At 40.5% G+C, this 21,815-nt stretch overlaps 2 protein-coding genes and 1 long non-coding RNA gene across 7 annotated transcripts in view; 1 reads left to right on the forward strand and 2 right to left on the reverse strand.

Annotated features, from left to right (window-relative positions):
• LOC118640010 overlaps window positions 1-9,437 on the reverse strand; it is a 30,711-nt gene extending 21,274 nt beyond the window's left edge. The window contains exons 1-3 of the long non-coding RNA XR_004961320.1: window positions 9,333-9,437; window positions 4,520-4,773; window positions 4,127-4,240 (exon numbers count right to left, since the gene is read on the reverse strand). This is a non-coding gene — a long non-coding RNA (uncharacterized LOC118640010). The remainder of the gene's footprint in view (window positions 1-4,126; window positions 4,241-4,519; window positions 4,774-9,332) is intronic.
• Window positions 1-19,561, forward strand: part of EIF4ENIF1 (eukaryotic translation initiation factor 4E nuclear import factor 1) — a 49,589-nt gene extending 30,028 nt beyond the window's left edge. The window contains exons 8-19 of the mRNA XM_036276766.1: window positions 4,532-4,667; window positions 4,878-5,057; window positions 5,798-6,030; window positions 8,861-8,932; window positions 9,388-9,571; window positions 10,817-10,896; window positions 11,328-11,473; window positions 14,155-14,239; window positions 15,852-15,984; window positions 17,566-17,910; window positions 18,180-18,344; window positions 18,894-19,561. Of these exons, the coding sequence (XP_036132659.1) occupies window positions 4,532-4,667; window positions 4,878-5,057; window positions 5,798-6,030; window positions 8,861-8,932; window positions 9,388-9,571; window positions 10,817-10,896; window positions 11,328-11,473; window positions 14,155-14,239; window positions 15,852-15,984; window positions 17,566-17,910; window positions 18,180-18,344; window positions 18,894-19,135 (2,001 nt within the window). The 3' untranslated portion in view covers window positions 19,136-19,561. The remainder of the gene's footprint in view (window positions 1-4,531; window positions 4,668-4,877; window positions 5,058-5,797; window positions 6,031-8,860; window positions 8,933-9,387; window positions 9,572-10,816; window positions 10,897-11,327; window positions 11,474-14,154; window positions 14,240-15,851; window positions 15,985-17,565; window positions 17,911-18,179; window positions 18,345-18,893) is intronic.
• DRG1 (developmentally regulated GTP binding protein 1) overlaps window positions 13,133-21,815 on the reverse strand; it is a 33,431-nt gene continuing 24,748 nt past the window's right edge. For 4 of the 5 annotated variants that reach the window (XM_036276762.1, XM_036276761.1, XM_036276760.1 and 1 more), the window contains exon 11: window positions 17,816-17,923. The gene's annotated coding sequence lies outside the window, so the exon portion shown is untranslated. Of the gene's footprint in view, window positions 13,252-17,815; window positions 17,924-21,815 lie in introns of those variants that run through there. The other variant, XM_036276763.1, reaches the window with a different exon arrangement.

A 21,815-nucleotide genomic window follows, 5' to 3' on the forward strand; every position in this document is an offset into this window, starting at 1 on the left:
GAACTCTGGTAAAATAGAATTTAAAAATCATTTGACCAAAAGCATCTGTGCATTCTAAATGTCCATTTGCAACACCAAATATAGCAAATACAGTCTTTTAGAATTGATGGTTCATGGAATTTAACTTAAATGACTCTATTGCTTAATTATTATAACTGCTCCTTGTTTGATTAGTGTATTAGCAGACAAAACTGGGCACAACAGAGTTGCCAACATTGGTTTTTGTCTTTGTCTGCTCCACCCAATCCCCCAAACCCCAAAAGATGGCCTTCCAGAATAGGTTAACAGACATTGCATAGCCTGTTAGGTATAGGGCTACAGATGAGTTCTAGGGCAGTACTTCTTAAATTTTCTGGTTTTATTTCCAGTCCGTTGAGAGCCAGTACTTTAATACAAAGTACAAATGTCACCGCAATGACAAACTGCTATAAAAGCTTCTAAGCATTTACTCTCATTCTCCAAACTTATCTGTATGTGGACCAGTATAGTCCAAGACCACACTTATCTATAGCACTGTTCAGGACCATGAGGAGCGTAGCTCCACATCAACTGGTAACTATGTGGTTTTATTCTTAAGTTATAGCAGCAATTTTAATGATAAGTTTCCTAGCCAGATACCTTACTAGGTAGCCAATAGTCCTTTGGCTCATTATAGCAGAAGCGTTGCATCCAGATGTGAGCTTAATGTGACTTGTTTTTTGTTTTGTTGTTTTCATTCTTTAAGATGACATGAAAATGTTATTGTAAAAAGTTTCATAGCAAAAGGTCAAGATTTAGAGGCCTGTACTTGGCTCCAAATGTGAGCATCTATAAAACTTATCTGTGTGCTAAGGCAGAAGAAGAATTCAAAACTAAACCTTTAATAATAGGTAAATAATGTACATAGTGCTGTTTCAGGCTTTACATACAGTGAGTTATTTAATCCTCACAAAACCATTATAAATTAGCTTACTACTGTTTCCATTGTATAGATGTGGAAACAGGCACAGAGAAGTTTAGATATCTTGCCCAGTCACAGAAGTGGTGTAAATGGAATTCTAAATTATGCAGTTTCAGTTATAGTCTTTGCTTTAAATTCCTCATAATTATACTGTCTCTAAAGCATGAAAGGGAGGAATAAGAACTCAGCACCATCTTATCTGTTGGCCCTCACCCTGAACCAAAACTGCTAATTCTGAACAGTAGGGTAGGTACTCCATGTTTTCCATGGAGGTACTGCTCATTAAGGTATGTAGACTATAAAAGATTCATTTAAAAGTAAAACTGGGATCAGTAAAAACTAAGGTTCTGACTGTGCTATATAACCCAGCTGGACTCTGATAGAGTGCTCAGAAAATGACTAGTCATTTGGGAAAAATAAGTAAGAAGGGTTATACAGGAATTGAATATCATTTAACAAATGTTACATAAAGTACATGAAATAGTACCTGGCACTTAGTAAGCTCCATAGATGTTGAGTATTAATAAGTATAAACAGAATTATATCTGTATTTGTAGGCTATATTTACTGGCATTGCAATACATTAGAAATTGACAGCCATAAACAAACACAAACTGAACGTTTGGATCACGTGCAAATAATTCTAGTTAAATAATTTAAAATAAGTTTATTTTAGATATGATGCAACTCTTACCACAATGCCTAACACATAATGGGTGCTTACGTATGTTAACTGAAGAAAAAAGGAAATCAAAACAATAATCCTACACTATTTAGAATGATGAACAGGAACATGACATAGAAAACTCTTGGTGGTATATTCAAAAGTATGCTGAGAAGAAAATGTATAGCTTTAAATGCATTCATTAGAAATCCCCCCAAAAATCAGACTACCGTGAAACAAATACAAAAATGTAGAAATTTCTGTACACGTGTAAAGTAAGAAAAGCATTGGTCAATAAAACCTAATAATGTCGAAGAGCAAAAATATTTCACAAAATCTGTTTGATAATCAAAATAATATGAATTTTAGGATATGACTTATCTAAGTGACATTTGTTTGAGGAACCAGAATAATAAGTTACCTTAAAGATGTTATTAAAAATCTAGTCCAGCCCAGCCAGTGTAGCTCAGTGATTGAGCGTCAATGCATGCACCAAGAGGTCGCCAGTTCAATTCCCAGTTAGGGCACGTGCCCAGGTTGTGGGCCCAATCCCCAGTGGGGAGCATGCAGGAGGCAGCCAATTGATGTTTCTTTTTCTTTCTCTCTCTCTCTCCCCGCCCCTTCCTCTTTTTCTAAAATCAATAAAGAAAAAAATTGTGATCTAGTCTAGAAAGAGCAGCTGAAACATCAAAATACAGTTCAGTCTTCTCAACCAGTTCATGGCTGACAATATAGCAGAAGATGTCTGCAACAAATTCAGAGTTATCGGTCCAGGTCTCCATTCCCTGTGCCAGGGTGCTGTGGAGGAGGCACTACTGTTAAGCATCCCATCTTGCTCTGTGATAAAAATGACTGACTAGGTAAACTCTTAAGGATTCTTCTCAGGTTTAAAATGCTTCCGTTTCGGCCCAGCTGGTGTGGCTCAGTGGTTGAGCATTGACCTATACACCAAGAGGCCCCTGGATCAATACCCAGTCAGGGCACATGCCTGGGTTGTGGGCTTAATCCCCAATATGGGGCATGCAAGAGGCAGCCAATTGATGTTTCTCTCTCTCCTTCTCCCTCTCTCAAAAAAAAAGTCAATAAAATTTAAAAGAAAAAATTGCTTTAGATTCTTGTAATTGGCATTTCCAGTAAATGTGTATGAAAGTAACTTTGTTTCTACTTATGTTTTGGATATAATAAAATTTAGCTTCTCTAAGCAAAACAAAGTTGGTAGCTGATCAAAATACGGAAATGCTCTCAACACTTAACTGTCGTATCTTTAGAAAATGTCCAGACACTTTATATTCAAGTCCTTTTCTTTTTTACGTTCCTTCTGTGTATCTTCTTTTTCCCTATACAGGGAAATACAAGGATTGAAATGCAAAGCCACTTTTGCTATTTGTAAAATGTCAAACTCTTTTCAACATTAAAATATTTTTAATAGCTGCAGCTTTTAGTTTTAAAATAATTCCTATGTTTCATTAAGGTGATTGTATCTTGGGTACAATTCCTAATTTTTTACAGTGCCACATCACTCAGAATGCTGCTTTTATACTGTAATTATTGTAAGTGCACTTAAAAATCAGCATTATTGCCCTAGCCAGTTTGTCTCAGCGGTTGGAGCGTCGGCCTATGGACCAGAGAGTCCCAGGTTCGGTTCCCACTAGGGGCATGTACCAAAAAAAAAAAAAAATCAGCATTATTTAAGGGATGAGAGTCTACAAGTGGAATGTGATTCAAACCATCTGAACAATTCCTCAGAAAATAGAAGTACCACAAATAATGATCAAATTAGTGTCTTAAAGTCCCTTTTCTTATGTGAAAGAAGTGTTTTGTGGCTTAGTTTGGGTATATGTTATGAGAAAGTGCTTCCAGATAAAAGTAAAGGAATAAATCCTACCTTCCACTGCCAAACTTTGGCAACTGTGGGCTTTAAACTTCAGATAAAATAGTCACAAACTCTGCCATCCATGTACCAGTTTTGGGGGGAAATGTGTTTTCTGTTTATTATTGGTATAGAAGTAAAGGTTTATGCCTTATTTTCAAGGATGTGCCTTATTTTTGGATTGACATTTGCTTTATCTTTTCTAAATATTGATAAGAATATTATACTGCATAAAAATCAATTTGGATATTTAACTTGATTTATGGTAGAGCAGAATTGAAAATTTTATTTTAAAAAAATGCTTAAATCTAGTTTATAAGAAGGATTAGTAGTAGAAATTACTATTATGAAATAGTGTTAAAGATATTATTTGTGATCATAGTGCATCATCATTTAGTTGGCCTCATTATTAAGCCAAAAACCATGGAAGTTGGATACCTGAAAACTCCTCATTAAGTTCAAACATATTAGATCTCAGTTAAAAGTTCATCTTTCACATTCTGATACTTTCTAAACTTTGACTTGGAATTGTGATATATGAGCTCTACTTTTTTAGCTTCTGGCTTCTGAAATTATCAGCACTGAATTTTATGATGTTCATTACAACCATGAGAATGTTTGAAGCAAGGCTTTTCTTACAAGAAGTCCATACCTTATATTTAGTTGAAAGCCACTCATCAGCTTGGCAATGGAATGCTTTACTCCTGGTGCTGATTTTGATTTTGAAACTGTGTGTCCTCCAAGAACATTCAGTAGTCTGGATTTTCTAACAAGGCAAAGGATAGAGAACCAGAACACTTTCTGTGGCACAGAAATTTTGTTTTATATGCTTAGAAAATACATGGTTGGTTATGCTCAAGTTTGGGTTACTCAGAAATGACCCAGGAGGGGAAGAAAAAAGAATGATGTTCAAAATCCTAAGTTCTGAAAGTGTTTACCTTCAGGTCAGCCGCTTCAAAGGAAGTATCAAAGTAAGTGACCCTTTCTTAAAATTGGAAACTTCTTATCCCTTTCATCTAGAAACTATTGTCTTAGTTCCTTTTACCTTTCCTTTTAGATGATAGAAGATGTTTTGGGAGAAGGGTCAGTCTCTGCCAGCAGATTCAGTAGGTGGTTCTCTAACCCAAGCCGATCAGGAAGCAGATCCAGCAGTCTTGGGTCAACACCACATGAAGAACTGGAGAGACTTGCAGGTAAAATGGTTTCCGATTCTGGCCTTGGACATAGACTTGAGCTTTCTCTGACATTGTTCATTATCTTCATTAGTCGGGTCCATTAGAGTTAAAGGGTCCCTGGATACTGAAAAAAAACCTTCAATTTGTGTCCTGTTAATACTATTAAAGATATGTTTCTGTGCTTTATTGGGACCAGTTAATCGTGACTATATTTACTTGCAATATTAGGTCTGGAGCAAGCCATCCTCTCTCCTGGACAGAATTCTGGGAATTATTTTGCTCCTATACCATTGGAAGACCATGCTGAAAATAAAGTGGATATTTTAGAAATGCTACAGAAAGCTAAAGTGGATTTAAAACCTCTTCTTTCCAGTCTTTCTGCAAATAAAGAAAAACTTAAAGAGAGCTGTAAGTGTTTTTTAGTCTGCTTTAGGTATCTGAAAAAGCTTAAATGCTCAGTCTTCAAGCAGCTAATTCTAACATACTGCTTGCTATTTCATCAAAAGTCAAATATATGGTGGGTTTTCCTTAACATTCTTCAAAAAAATTTTTATCAAATAGTACCACCTCTTTGCGAACCTGTTAGTACATGGGTCCTGGGCCCTATAATAACTCTTCCACCAAGTCTTCCTTACGTGGAGCCCATTTATAACACTCTCATAAATGTTGTCCTCCAGAGCTCAGTTTGACAGCTCCTCACATCTTTGCCCCAATCTGTCATTTCCTTGCTTAGGTTATAAGCCTTCAACATAAAACCTTAGCAATATAATAACCATAGTGCTGGTAGCAATCTTGCTAATGGGCTATCTGGGATTCCTGTCCCTAGTAACAAGTCTCCAGAAGACTCATCATAGAGGCCCTCCTACAGAATGCACAACAGGATCTTGTATAGTCTTAAAACCTAAGCACCCCATGGTTATAGTCCCCCAGTTTCTAGCACTAAAGCATTTTAGGTTTAGTTTATATTATCTCTTACTAAGTACTCAATTATAGCCTTATTTCCACTGAGCAACAATGATTTTAAGTGTCTTCAATCTGTTTTTGGTGTCAGCCTCTTTTATTTTCACCTTAACCATCATGGTAGCCAAAGAGAATTCCTACCACATATTCCTTTGCTTGGCTTAACCTGAACTTTCTCAACTTTTCAGCACATTCAGGGGTTGTGCTTTCAGTGGAAGAGGTAGAAGCAGGGCTCAAGGGCTTGAAGGTGGATCAGCAACTGAAGAATTCAACTCCCTTCATGGCAGAACACTTAGAAGAGACCCTGAGTGCTGTAACCAGCAATCGACAGCTCAAAAAAGATGGAGATATGACTGCATTCAACAAGCTAGTGAACACCATGAAGGCAAGTGGGACTTTGCCTTCTCAGCCCAAAGTCAGCGTAAGTATTTGACCCAAACCCCAGCCTTTTCTCCTTTTCCCTCTTTCTATTCCACTTCCTACAATAAATGGATTTTCAAAAAGGTATTCTGAGTAAGTTGGAAATTTTTTAGTAGTCATTTGATCCTTGATGCTTTTGTGTGTTCTTTAATTATTGCTATGCTATTTATTACTAGAAAAGGGTTTGTTATTAATCTGTAGGTATTATGGGCGACAATACAAAGATTGAAAGAGACATAACTAACTTTGTCATTGCTAAAAAAAAAAAAAAAAAAGTGGATAAGCTCCAAAGAAAGTTTTGTGTTTATTCAGCTACTTGTTAAAACAACTTACTGTGTGTGTGTGTGTGTGTGTGTGTGTGTGTATCTTTCCACACCTTCTAATTACAAATACCTGGGATTACCTGCTTTCTTGATTAGGCAGTTGGCAGTTATAAGAAACATTTGTAAAGTAGGATGGATTTTTTTTTTTTCCAAGACAATTGTATTTCGTTAATTTACTAATAGAAAAAGCTGTGACTCCAAACTTGTAAAACACGTTTAGGCATGAAGTTGAGTTACAAGGTGACTGCATATCAGTAAATGCAGGTGTGTAGCACATACTGGTCTTTGTCATAACATATTAGGAGTGGTTCTCAGCCTTGGCCTGTATGTCATTATTGCTGTCCCTTGATGATACACGGTGATAAAGGAAGCAGGGTGAATCTGAAGAATAAAAACAAACAGATATTCCATTTGCTGTGTTACAGCAAATTTATCAAATTGGGTGTTGCCTCTTATTTTCTCCTTGTACCTTCTCATTTGGGAAATACAAGTTAGCTGTGGCAGCCAGTGCTCTTTGATTCATTGTGCCTTGACCATGGGAAGGGAACTGATTTTTGGTGTTTTTCATATGACCAGCAGTTAGCGATAGAGATTCCAACAGAAGTATCATTGTTCCTGGCCTTACTGCTAGGACTGTCCACCCCTGAAAGGTAGCATCTCAGGTAGGTAGATTTATTCCTATGTATCTGACCATACCATGCCAGTTTAGGGAACTATTTCTTGTAAACTGCTTTAGAGTTGTTTCCATACAAAGAATTATTAGATACAAATTCTTTAAATGAGGACCAGATTAAAAGATTGCAAACTATTCTGTTCTCCTTTCTTATTACCTTTGTCTCTTGGTGACTAGGTCAAATCTTGTAAATAACTTTTTCAGTTTAAGTAAAGAAATGAGAGCAGGAAAATTCAATAGTTAACCTGATACTTTTGAACATTTTGTTTCAGATATGGAGATAATTGTAGGGTTTGATAACACAGTGGACCCTGATTTGTGAGAATAACTATTTCAATGTTTGTGTTTCAGTGCTCTGAAATATGTTTGATTTCAGCCAAGGGAATGAGCCCCAAACACCTACGTAAAGGGATGGATGATATAATTCAAGTTGCTAGGCAAAGAGTAACACAAACTCAACATAACCTAGAAAAGAAAGCAACAAGAAAAATAATGTAATAAGCACACCGAGCATTATCCCAAAATATTGTTTGATCTGCACGTTGTTGAGTTGCAATCTACATCTAAAATCAAGTTTTAATTACTATGGCTGTGTTTGTTATGTATACTATTTCTGATCTACCTACATGTGTTTAGGTTTAATCATATTGTTTCATCCCCCAAACATGTTGGTTCAAGCTAAACTCCATTTCAAATTGAATTATAGACTCTGTATAGTAAACCATGTGGTATGAAGTTACCTATTTGTTTTTTGTTAGAAAGAATTAAGGGACTCTTGAAGGTATCTCTTATTAAAATCATCTGTAGTCAGTCACAATTTCAAAACCAGCAGCAAAACGTGGATGTCTTTGGGCTATTTGTCATGCCTGAGGATACTGCTGTGGACCTTGGCATCTCCACCTAGTGGAAGGGAAACTATACCAGAGAAAGCGCTTAGGCATAAAGGAAGTACTGAAGTATAGGAGGTAATGCAAGTTGGATGCAAAAAGTAACTGCTGCACCTGGGCCAGTTTGGCTCAGCAGTTAGAGCATCAGCCCGCGGACCAGAGTCCGGGTTCGGTTCCCACTAAGGGCGCGTACCTCGGTTGCAGTTTGTCCCTGGCCCCGGCTGGGGTCATGTGGGTGGCAACCACTGGATGTGTCTCTCTCACGTTGATGTTTCTCTCTCTCTCCCTGCCGCTCTAACTGAAGGTAAATGCAAAAGTGTCCTCGGGTGAAGATAAAAAAAAAAGTAACTGCTGCTACATTAAAAACAAAACGTGGAGGATTTGAACTTCTCTATCTGAGACCCATTTGAAACAGCTTCCTTATACATAATAAAGTTTAAATTTCCTGAAATATCAAACTCTGAAATATACCAATTCTGGCCAAACCCTCTTGTTTACTAGATTTTTAGTATTGCCTGGTCTAGAAATCTTGTTCAAGATAAAAGATAGCAAAGGTTGCCTCAAAAACTTAAATCTATAAATTATCAAAATTTCCTGCCTGTGGCTTCTTACTAAGTAAGTACTCCCCTATTCCACCATTTTCTTTTTCCCTTCTTGTGGTCAGTGTTAGAAACAGTTAAATGGACTAGGGTTACTACAGCGAGGAAAAGACCTGGTCTGAGGATCTCTGAGTGGGCTCTACATGTACATGTGAAGATTTTTCTGGTCCCAGATCTTTGGGACCTATGTGTTAAGACAGTGGAGCAGGTTGATTTAAGTTAGTTTTCTGTGACTTTGACATTATTCTGCTGTTAAATGTTGATTCCCTGAAGAATTTTTAATGCTCTCTTGTGGTCCCCAATTAAATGTGTAAGAAGGTTAAAACCAGTTCTCCTTTTACTTTTTTAGCGAAACCTTGAAAGCCATTTGATGTCCCCTGCTGAGATTCCAGGCCAGCCTGTCCCTAAGAACATCCTGCAGGTACTGCACATTAGACCAAGGCCTAGGAGTCTTGAACAGGAGTCCTCTGAACTGGTTTTTTGTAGTGGTCCAGCTTTGGGCCTTAGAGTATGATCCATGTTGCCTGGCAGTTGAGGCTATGTCACTGCCTGACATAGTTCTGTGTCACTGTTTATTTCAGTGTAAGATTTGGGAAGGTAGCTAAAAAGAAAGATGACAAAGTAAGCCCTTGATTTCCAGTTTTCACATTTGCAATTTCTATGAAAATTGAAGTATCTAACCCATATTTATAGCGCTAACTCACAGTGTTGCTAACTGAACATTTACAGAGAAATGTGTTACATGTACATATGACAAGTCCTTTAGTAGAACATGAAGAAGATTCATCATTGGCTTCCAAAAGTTAATCCGTAATCCATACCTGACTAGGAGGAGAACTAGGTTTGTTCACAAGGATTTGACTTTTTTGCCTTCAGGAACTTTTGGGTCCGCCAGTTCAGAGACCTGCTTCTTCCAACCTTCTGAGTGGCCTTATGGGGAGCTTGGAGCCTACAACATCTTTACTGGGCCAAAGAGCACCATCTCCTCCCTTGTCACAGGTGTTTCAAACACGAGCAGCCTCAGCAGACTACCTTCGTCCTAGAATACCATCACCAATTGGTAAATATTCATGTGTAGATGTCCATCCATCTGTCCCCATTATTCCACACATATTCGCCCCCCCACCAACCCCACTCCACACTCCCATGACAAAAGTTATACTTGTCCCTAGAACTGGCAAAGTCTTTTCATGGGCATCCTTGAAGACTTTAAAAAGAAATGTGTGGATTTATTTATTCTAATTTTTACAGGGGTGGTGGGGACACAAATGTGGAACATAGTTTATTATTCAACTGTCCCTCTAGATAAACATGTACGTTTTAATTTTGTTTTTTTCTATTGAGATTGATTTAAATTGGATCCAGCTCTTTAGTCTTTTTCCTTATTTGGGGAATTCAGTACAAAAAAGTGAATTGACTTCCTAGGTTTTTCTTGATACAGAGTGTGTCAGAATAGTGGCTCTTTACTAACCTATTGAAGTCATTACACAATCAACTGTGAGGTCTTGTGGCTAATTCAGAATATAAATGGAAGCACTTCCAGAAAGCTATCTTAGCAAAGCATTGTGTAGAATTTCATAGAGTTCCTTCCACCCTGGACTATAGGTTGCTGGCCACCCTGGCTCCTGCCAATCATATCTACTGTGGAAGTTTTTTTTTGTTTATTTGTTTATTTGTTTGTTTGTTTTTATCCTCACCCGAGGATATTTTTCCATTTTTTGTACAGATAGAGTGGGAGGGAGGGAGAGAGAGAAACATCGACGTGAAGGGACACATCGAGTGGCTGCCACCCGCACGACCAACCAGGGCCGGGGACAAACTGCAACCGAAGTACGTGCCCTTAGCGGGAACTGAACCCAGGTCTCTCCGGACCGCAGGCCGACGCTCTAACCGCTGAGCCAAACTGGCCAGGGCTACTGTGGAAGTTTTGTTTTTGTTTTTCTTAAATCTTCCCTCCACAATTAAGGAGATAGACTGAAAAGCATGTGAGTCTCACAGCATGGTCTCTGCTTTGGTATCAACTGGCTTGGTGATAATGGGCCATATCACTGGCTAGAAAAGCTCTTCTCTCACAGATAGAAGAGGTCTCAGTTCTGAAAGGGACAAAGCTGACAGCTTAGTGGGAAGGATGGATACAGCAGCAATTCAGGTCATTAAGTGCAGAGATCCACATAGCCCATCGTGAGGGACATCATCAGCCCAAGAAGTCAGTACTTCTTGAAAAAGATGTTCAGGAACAGCATGTATTGGTGATAATGCCTCTCTGATAGATGTGCTATCTTGATACCGTTAACTATTTCAACAGGTTTCACACCAGGACCACAGCAGCTACTCGGAGATCCATTCCAAGGCATGCGCAAGCCCATGAGCCCTGTCACGGCCCAGGTCCAGCTGAGCTCTTTCTCAAACGCAATCTATTGCTTGCTTTTCACCTTTATTTTATTTATGGGGTGGAGAATTAGATTGCTACAATCCTTGAAAGTGGTTTTGAACTGTAATTCAGGCTCAACTATAATTCAAGTGAAGACTAGAAAATTGGTGAACAATTAAAAGTCATATTTAGCTCTGGTTGGTTTGGCTCAGAGGTTGGACCGTCAGCCTGCAGACCAGAGACCCGGGTTCGGTTCCCACTAGGGGCATGTACAAAAAATAAGTCATATTTAAGTAGTTAAAATCCTGTTCAGTGGATAGCATGATTTAGTCAGGTTGCACCATCGAATTTCTCTCGGCTGGTGTTTAAAGAGAGTGAAAAGAGACCTTTGTATCAAGTTCATTGCCTGTCCTCATTCTTCTGATCCTCTGTCCCTTCTGTTCAGCAGATGAGCCAGCTAGAATTGCAACAGGCAGCAGCTTTGGAGGGGTTGGCCCTGCCACATGACCTTGCAGTGCAAGCAGCAAACTTTTATCAGCCTGGTTTTGGCAAACCACAGGTGGACAGAACCAGAGATGGATTTAGAAACAGGTAAGTTACTAATTCTACCCTTGTGGGGATTTGCAAATTAATTTTCCTCAGATAAGCAAATTAGTTGTAAATACTGATGTTGTACAACATATGGTGAGAATTCCATCTCATTCCAGATACTCAAAGGAAATAATGATTGAACTCTATCACATGGGCTTAGGTTTTTGATCCTGTATAATTTTATTATATTCTTGATTTAAAGAATTCATTTTTACAAATGTAGCTAGCATCGCTTCTTATTTGCAGTTATGCTGTGAGATGATGAAAAGTAAAACTCTACCTAGCTTCCTCCCCCGTAGCTTCCTTGTCGAGTTATCAAACTATACCTTGATGATGTAGGTTTGTTGATCAAAGTCATTAATAAATGATTACTGACATCACTCTGCTCCTGTTCTTTCTGCTAGTTGCAACAAGTAGTAAAATGAAATAAAATGAATCATAAATTGGGGGGGGCAATATTATTTTTTATTGTAAAATAAAAAACTGCAATAAACAAATGTATAAGGCAAACTCCTTTGATAGCTACCCAGAAGTCCTCTGTGTGCCCTGTCCCAGTAACCCCTTTTATACTCCCAGAAGTGACCAGTGTGTAGCCTTGAAGGATAGTTTAGTCCTGCCCATACAGTACTTGGTAATGTTTTATTGTTGTTAATCCTCACCTGAGGGTATTTTTTCCATTGATTTTTAGAGAGAGTGGGAGGGGAGGGAGGAGGAGAGAGAGAGAAACTTCCATGTAAAAGAGACACATCTATTGGTTGCCTCCTGCAGGCACCCCAACCAGGGCCAGGGAATCAAACCTGCGCCTCTTCAGTGTGCAGGCCAGTGCTCTAACCACTGGGCTACACCGATAAGGGCAAGAAGTATTTGTTTTGCCGTGATTCTTAAAATTTGCCATATTGTCTGTGTCTTGTTTCAGCTGGTTTTATGATACCCTGCATAAATGCATTCTATGTTTACTAACCTTCAGCCTAAACAGAGAGCTCAGGACTAGTCGGCTGAGCTCCCATCACTGGATTTCTCTCTACAATATAATGTAGTTATTTAATATTCATGGACATGGTTTATTGACTTTCACACACTCTTGCCATCCAGAATTTTATTTGCTCTTGGCAACAATCCTGAGATAGTTGGGATGAATAACTGCATTTTACAGATATAGAAACTTAAGATTTTTAAAGTATAACTTACCCTTGAAACTAGTAAGTGAACCCGAGTTAGTGTCAGTGGAGCCTTTATGTTTTGGATCAAATGTCAGCCTCTCAGGTCTTTCCTGAATACTCTATATACAGTTGTGTCCCACAACAGACATGACTTTCTCCTTGCTTTATTTATTGTACTTACCACCTTCTAGCTTCTATTATTTTGTCTGTGTCCCTGCCCACCGTAACCCCTCTCTACTCTGCAACCACAAGAATATAATAAGGCTGGGGGGGGGGGGTTGGGGTTTTTGGTCTCTTTTGTTTACTTCTGTATCCCCAGCACCTAGAACAGTATCTAGCATATAGTAGGTGCTCAAGTATGTTTACCAGAAGGAATAAATTTTAAGTTATATGGAACACCTAATATGGGGTTTATGTCTTAATGACTCACAATACTATTCATCTGTCTCTCCCCTCGTTGTCATGTTCAGAGTTTCAGTATGGCAGTAGTGGGGCTTACCTGGTATAGACTGGAAAGAGGCCGTGAGTTTAGGATTCCCATTTGCTTATGATTCATAGAACTTCAGAATCATTGACTGTACTTGGGCTTTGGTTTTTGTGGTACAAGGTCTGATATGGCTGAAATGCAGGGAAGCTTATATTAGGCAATGAGCTCACATAATGCACTCTTCTCTCAGCCTATTTATATCTTTATTAACTGTTTCCTGTTTTCTTCCAAGTTGAAGTAGAATGTCTCAGGAGAGAACGAAAGTCTGTTCTTTTAAACTTTTCTTGGGAGGCCTTGGATCAGCCCTTTTTGTAGACCAGGAATGCTGGGGAATGCTGCGGAATGCTGCATGTAATTAGGTCTTAAAATAGCTGAAATTTTTGGTGCTGTATTTAATTTGAGCCAGTGTCTCACAGAGCATGTTTTATGCCAGGCACTGTACTAAGTCATTGTTGCTCCATACCCTCTGAAGCACAGCCTGGACCATAAAATGAAAGCCTTCCCTGCCCTACCTCACTGGTGGTATAGTCTTCAAATAAACTATACACAAGCCCTGGATAACTCTACATTCCCAAGGCTTCTCAAGTTCCTGTACCTGTTCCTTCTACTTAAATCATTTTTCTCCATCTTATAGCTTCTTATTGCTCACACCCAATTTAATGTAGCTCCTTACCATTGAATCTTTTCCAGAGTCCCTTCAATAGTAGTAGCTTATCATTCCTTCTACTATTCATTTTTCCATTATACCTTGTTGGTTACCTAATATCTGAATGCCTTGATATGTCCTAAGTTAGTGTCTCCCCCACTAGACAAGAATTCTTGCAAGGCCCAGGACCATGTTTCAGTAAGCTTTTGTCTTCCCTCAGAACTTAACATGTGGTTTTGCATATCTAAACACTTAGTAAATGCTTGGGAAGTTGAATTGGGTAAGTGAAACGAGATGTTAAAGTTCTAGGCTGATCTTAAGTTATTTTGTGGTTTTAGGACTTATTTGAGCAGCTTGGGGCTTACATTGATTCTTGGTTTGTTCACAGGCAACAGCGAGTGACCAAGTCACCAGCACCCGTGCACAGAGGGAATTCCTCTTCCCCTGCCCCTGCTGCCTCCATCACAAGCATGGTCAGTGACCTTTGCCTTTGTGAATGACTTCTAGGGTTCTAGGTTTTTCTTTGTTAGGTTGTGCCTATGTTGTATCATTGTGACCCAAATGTCTTTAAGTGCTTCCACAGGAATAACTGATTAATAGCCTTTCATGCCTTTCTATTAGGTTTTCCCCTTTCAGTCTGTTAGGGTTCTAGTTAAAGGCCCTACATTGGGAAAAGTGTGTTCCAGCAGATTGACAAGTATGGGCTAGAGCACTTAGGTGATAACATAATATGTTCAAACAAAGGAACAACTGGAGTGGAGAGGACAGGGCGAAAGACAGGTGAGAATGGAGTGACCCCTGACGATCATGGGGAGTCCAGGGAAACAGTGAGTTCACAAACTCAGATTTAAATGTCTGTTATGAATTAAGGCTGGGACAGAGGGGTCTGCTTATTTGTGGAAACAAGTTTAGTTTTTTACAACTGACTCATGTACCCTTTTTTTTTTTTTAAAGTTTCCTTCCCCACAGATTTTTATCACCTAAAGCTAACAGACATGTGGGAAGAAACTATTCCTCTTTGTTCAGGACCCCAAGTAGGTCTTTGCACTAAGCACCTTGAAGGCAGGGTCCAGAAGGAGCTTTTCTGTTCCCATAAGTCATGCCCTGTCTCCTGCCACCAAGGGTTTGGGTTAGTTGCATACATAATAAAATCACCAAAGTAAAAATCAGCAGTGAAGAGGTAGGAACAAATGACCCCAAATGGTGAGTCCTAATGACTGAGAATACAAAGATAATTTTGAATTTTCTCATTAGGTTATAGCAAGTCCTCAAATTACATTTTGTTTAGTGTTGTTTGGTTATAACATTGATGAGATGCTATAGATATAACTCATTTATATCAATTAACCTATGGTAAAATTGGTTTCATTGTATGTCTTTTAGCTCAAAGTCACAGAACCTGTCAATAATATTAAGAGGACTTGCTATATAGAGAAATTTAGGCCCTGAAATATCCTTTCCTAGCTAGAAGTGTTATTGCTTCAGGGTATATTTCTAGCCATGTTCTTCCCCTCTTCCCATCCTGATGCCCTCTCTGGGAAAGTGGCAGCTGCATAGGCAAGTCCCTATCACCACAGATATAGGCAGGTAGATTGAAGTTCTGTAACTTATGTTACAACTAAGTCTAGGTTTTGTTGCAAGTGAGGTATGAGCAAGGGATGATGGACTGGGACACCGTCTACTTGGCCCATCCTGTTTCTTTACCTCTAGTAGTTAGAGACCAGAACACTGGCATTGACCTCTATCACAATAGCCAATAAGGGGATCCCCCCCACTTTTTGTTTTAATTTTTTTAAATTGATTTTATAGAGGAGAGAGAGAGAGAAACATCAATGAGAGAGAACATCAGTTGGCCGCCTCCTGGATGTCCCCCACTGGGGATTGGCCCAAAACATGGGCGTGTGCCATGCCCTAATTGGGAATCAAACTGTCAACCTCTTGGTGCATGAGTCGACGCTCAATCACTGAGCCACACCGGCCAGGCAACGGGACTCTAACTTGCTGAGTAGTTTGGCCTGTTAATCATGGCTTGATTAAGGAAAGGCGTTTTGAGAATATGCTCATTATAATCATTGTTCTCTGCAGCTTTCTCCTTCCTTCACCCCTACCTCAGTGATTCGTAAGATGTATGAGAGCAAAGAGAAAAGCAAGGAGGAGCCAGCATCTGGAAAAGCAGCTCTTGGTGACAGTAAAGAGGACACTCAGAAGGCCAGTGAAGGTACTGCAGAGCTGTTAAGGATGTGCTGCCCAAGACAGTATGTGAGAGGAAGCATGGGTTTGAGTGCTGACCAGCCTGTGTTTGACAGTGAGAAGGGTTGGAAAATTCAGACCAATCTAATACTGGTATGAGTGCTAGTGTTAGACAGGAAGGAATGAGCTTTAAGTTTTAGGTTCTTATTTAGGCTTCAAAGTTGAGTTATTAGTACGTTTATTTGGCAAATAGAGTTCAACCAGTTTACTTCTAAAAAGTTCTCTCCAATCTATGGAGACTAAGTGTCCAACAAAATCTGTGCAGTCGATGAAGCATACAGGAAGTATGCAAAGCCTTTTAGAAGTACACAGAAAATGTTAAGCTTTTAGAAGTTGCACAGTTGAGACCATTAAGGACATGGTGAAACACTCTGTTAAGTTAGGTTTCTACAGGTCGAGAGTGTTGGTGTTAAGAGCTTTTTACTTGTGAGGAAGCTTGTGTATGGGTGTGTGTGTGGGGGGGGATCCTATCAGCCCTACTTAAAAAGGCAGTTAAGATTACTTCACCAGACTGTAATTGCTATTTAAACTCTGTTATGATGGATTTGCATAGTCTTACTCTTACTTGATTTTCACCTTAGGCTTTTATTTTTTTTATCCTCACTTGAGGATATGTTTGCATTTATCTTCAGATAAAGTGGGAAAGAGAGAGGGAAGAAGAGAGAGAGACACATCAATGTGAGAGAGACACATTGACCGGTTGCCACCCACATGATCCCAGCCGTGGCCAGGGACAAACTGCAACCGAGGTACATGCGGGAACCAAACCCGGGTCTCTCTGGTCTGCGGGCGGATACTCTAACCGCTGAGCCAAACCGGCCAGGGCTCACCTTAGGCATTTAAAAAGCAAGGCAATCCCAAGCAGCTATGACAGGACTAGCTCCCACACAGATCCAGACCACAGCCATATGGGCAGATCAAGGTGCCCAGCTGTTAGACTACCAGGCCTGATAATGGCAGGCTGACTTGCCCAATAGCTGAGAGGATTTTAAGAATAAAAATGGGGGCTTACAAGTTATGTCATTTTTGAACTTCAGAGGTTTGGGGTTTGTTTGGTTTTTGTTTGTTTTTCTTTATTGATTTTAGAGAGAGAGGAAGGGACAGGGAGAGATAGAAACATCGACAAGAGAGAACATCATTCGGACACCTCCTGTATGCCCCCCACTGGGGATTTGGCTCACAACCTGGGCATTTGCCCAGACCAGGAATTGAACCAGTGACCTCTTGGTGCATGGGTCGATGCTCAACCACTGAGCCATACCGGCTGAGCGGTTTGGGGTTTTTAGAGCAAAGATAAATTCTGTTCCAACAAAGTGTTGAAGACCGGAAAACTTGGGGTCTACTCCCAACTCTGTCCCTGACTACACTTATGACCTTGACTAGGCCTGTTCATAAGGCAAACTGATGTTCCCTATTGCAATTTTCTAAATTACTAAGGGGAATCAAATTGTGAGCTTTCTAAGAAATAAGATTTACTGGATCATTGGGAGGACAAAATGTTTGAAAGAAGTTTGTCAACACTGAAACTATTCTGTCTGGATCCTTACAGAGAGCCTCTTGTCATCCAACTCTGTGCCCAGTGCTGATCGAGACTATTCTCCCACAACAAATCCCAAACTGTCAACGTTGCAGCGGTCTTCATGTTCCACCCCACTGTCCCAGACCAACCGTTACACCAAAGAACAAGATTATAGACCTAAAGGAACTGGGAGAAAAACACCCACCTTGGCATCCCCAGTTGCAGGAACACCTTTTCTCCGTCCTGTCCACCAAGTTCCCCTTGTCCCCCATGTCCCAATCGTTCGGCCTGCTCACCAGCTTCACCCAGGGTTGGTCCAAAGGATGCTGGCCCAGGGAGTACATCCACAGCATCTTCCAAGTTTGCTCCAAGCTGGTGAGTTTTTGACCTGGTATGACAACAGTTGCTAGAACTGACAAAGTGCTATGCTGTGGGAGGTTTTCATTCCTTGAAAGATGTTACTAGATTTTTCCATTTAACTGGTGGACAATCTAATCCACCCCTCGGTCCATTAAAAGATTAGGAATCTAGCTTGAGTATTTTTCACTTTTAATAAACTTTCAGATCCGCAATACTGTCCAAATTTGAAAATTTCCAGGTAGATTAAGATTACTCCTCACCAGTTTCTTCTTTCTGTTCAACAGGTGTGCTTCCTCCTGGGATGGATCTGACTCATTTACAGGGAATATCTGGCCCAATCCTGGGTCAACCCTTTTATCCTTTACCTGCCGCTAGTCACCCTCTCCTAAACCCTCGTCCTGGGACACCTCTGCATCTGGCAATGATGCAACAGCAGCTACAGCGTTCAGGTAGGTTCAGGAATGGGCAGGTGAGCTGGGTGGGCTTAAAGCTTTGGACCAGTTTCCAGTGAGGAGGGTGAATTGACACTGACAATTAACTTATCCTTCAAGACTGGGATAAGGGTGTAACCAGAGACTAGGATGATGTAAATCAACCTCTACAAGAATTGGAATTCCTGTTCCCATAAAACAGTGCAAGAGCCAAGTGTGCTCTGGCGATTTTGATCCTTTGCCTCTTAGGAGAGGAGGCTGAAAATCCTTCCAACAGAGGTTCAACACAGGGACTGCCCAAAATACATGCCCTCTCACCAGCTAATGTCCCATGATGTGGCTGTTTGCTGTGGGAAATAGTGGTCATGTCATCTAGGATGGGTTCTCAATGTGAGACTTCTGAATAACGACTTTTCCAAGGACTATCTTCTGGCATTTTGCAAAGGATTTCCTAGATAAATCATCTGGTCAAGAATTCTGTTTGCAGTTTTATGGTTAGGGTTGAGTGAAGCAGGGCCTGATATACTTTCCTCGTCCTGCTCTAACCCTTCCTTCTTATCCCTACAGTTCTTCATCCTCCAGGCTCTGGGTCCCAGGCAGCAGCTGTCAGTGTTCAGACAACCCCACAGAATGTGCCCAGCCGGTCAGGCTTGCCCCACATGCACTCGCAGCTGGAGCACCGCCCCAGCCAGAGGAGCAGCTCCCCAGTGGGCCTTGCCAAATGGTTTGGCTCTGATGTGCTACAGCAGCCCCTGCCCTCCATGCCCACCAAAGTCATCAGTGTAGATGAATTAGAATATCGACAGTGAGCAAGGCAGGCAGGCTCACCTAACCCTGGAACTATGGTGGTACCTTGGTCAGCACTCTGCAAAGCTGTTTAGGAGGCCTAGGCATTCTGGTGTGGTCTGCATGACGGAAGGACCTTAACCAGTTGATGGAAACCAACACGGTCTGAATACAGGATGCACAGTGTTGTCAACCCCAGAAATAGTCTTTTTTGTAAGATATGTGAATGAAGTGTTGGTGTCTTCACCAAGAGGTGGCACCTAAGGGTTCTGAGGAAATAAATGTATAGACCCTTATGTACAGACCTGTGTATAAACAATTTTTGTATATACTTATAGGATAGCTTTTTGGAACTTATACAGCTGTATATAAAAGTAGCTGATATTAGTTAAGTCTGAGTCAACAGTTTGATTTTTTTTTCAATTGTACATTTGGGGCTTTCTCTTTTGGTTGATTAAAGTTGCATATGCTATGTGTGAATGAAGTGAATGGCATTATTGTGTTTATTTCTTCCTGAATCTCTTCCTTGTTTCCAACCAGCTGACCCATGATACTCAATAGGTTCTCTTGAGAGAAATAATCTGAAGTTTTAATTTTTCTTTAAAACTCATGGCAATGGCCTAGCTGGTATGGTTCAGTGGATTGAGTGTCGTCCCATGGCCTGAGAGGTCCCAGTTCGATTCCTGGCCAGGGCACGTGCATAGATTGCAGGTTCAATCCCCAGTAAGGAACATGCAGGAGGCATAGACTGATTCTCTCACATCAATGTTTCTCTCTCTCTTTACAAAAAAAAAAAAATCATGGCAATGAACTTTAGCTAATTTAGGAAGAAAATTTATCGTCTTCCTTCTTGAGCCTTGAGAACCCAATGGGTAAATTTGGGCTGGGCTTAAGCCTACGGGTAGCCTTGTGGCTAATACCAGATTATAGTGAGCAATTTCTAAGATTAAACCCACCTAGTAAAAACAATTTGTTTCTTGGGTAGTCACGTATATGGTATTTTCTCTGACAAATCCATGTTTACTGGCACAAAAGTAGAGTCTGTTGACATCCTGTTCAGCTCAAAGACCCCTATAGGGAAAAACAGGGCCTCAGGTCTGATTCAATCCATTCAAGTCTAATTTTTTTCCATATAAAACTTCCCTTGAGACTCTGATGCTTGTGTTAACTGATTCTTTGTTTTGCATCTCATTCCTTGGCTCATTTATTTTCATTATTCACCTTAATTATATGTACAGCATTGAAAAGGATTCTATCAGGCCCTGGTGGGCAGTTTGGCTCAGCGGTTAGAGCATCGGCCTGCGGTCCAGAGAGACCCGGGTTCGGTTCCCACTAAGGGCATGTACCTGGATTGCAGTTTATCCCCAGCCCTGGCTGGGTTGTGTGGGTGGCAACTACTCGATGTGTCTCTTTCATGTCGATGTCTCTCTCTCCCTCCCTCCCACTCTATCTGAACAAAAAATGGAAAAATGTCCTTGAGTGAGGATAAAAAAAAAAAAGGATTCTATCAAAATACTATAGCTATGGTCTGGAATCCCCTTTTCAGTCCTACTGATCTGAGGTGACAATACTTAGTTCTAAAGCTCTTCAAATGAAATTTCTTGAGTTCTCAATACTTGCCCACTCAGAGCCATCAAAGCTACCTTGACTTTATGCTAGAGGGTCAAATAATGAGGCCATTTTGTGATTTACAGGTGAAGGGCAAGGTAGTTGGATTTTGACAGCAAGACTGAAAAAACCTGAGTTTTTGTTTTGTTAATCCTCACCCGAGGACATTTTTGCATTCATCTTCAGATAGAGCGGGAGGGAGAGAGAGGGGAAGAGAGAAACACCAATATGAGAGAGATACATTGACTAGTTGCCACCCCCACAACCCCAACCGGGGCCAGGGACAAACTGCAACCGAGGCACGTGCCCTTAGCGGGAAACGAACCTGGGTCTCTCTGGTCCCCGGGATAACGCTCTAACCACTGGGAAAACCAGCCTGGGCACAACTTGAGTCTTGAGTGTGAGAGGTATTACCTATAAACCTGTAGCTGCCCACCCTGCCTACTCTTCCAGGAACATAAGAAAGCAGATTTGTACCCGGCCAGTGTGGCTCAGTGGTTGAGTGTCGACTCATCCACCAAGAGGTCGGTTCGATTCCCAGTCAGTGCACATGGCCAGGTCATGAGCCAAATCCCTGGTGAGGGCGTGCAGGAAGCAGCCAATCAGTGTTCTTTCTCATCGATGTTTCTATGTCTCTCTTCCTCTCCCTCTCTCAAATCAAAAGTTTTTTTTTTAAAAAGCACCAAGAAAGCAGGTCACCTTTTAACAAATATGAGGTGTCTCTTCCTGGTACTTCAATTTCATCATCTTCCCACCTCAGTATAATTTTCTCTCAATGTAATTCCTTAGCTTCAGAAAAAAGACCCTATGTTTAGAATTCTTGCAAATGTTTTGTTTCCACAGATAGAAGCTAGAAAGCAGTTTCACATAACAATGGCAGGACAGATGCCTGAATCCAATTCCACCTTTCCTTTTGCTTCTTCCTCCTTCATGTTGAACCAACACTTGGAGTGTAGGGTGGGAAGGATTGGGTTGGAGCTTCCAGTAAGGGTTTCCCTTTCAAGTTAGAAGCTGGCAGGACAGAAATGAATAGATGTAGGAACCAAATAAAGGGCAAAGCTATTAGCCAGTGTTGGTGAAATGGAGCCAGAAGGA

This window comes from Molossus molossus, unplaced genomic scaffold (assembly GCF_014108415.1).
Source record: "Molossus molossus isolate mMolMol1 unplaced genomic scaffold, mMolMol1.p scaffold_m16_p_22, whole genome shotgun sequence".
In the NCBI taxonomy this organism is placed as follows: domain Eukaryota; kingdom Metazoa; phylum Chordata; class Mammalia; order Chiroptera; family Molossidae; genus Molossus; species Molossus molossus.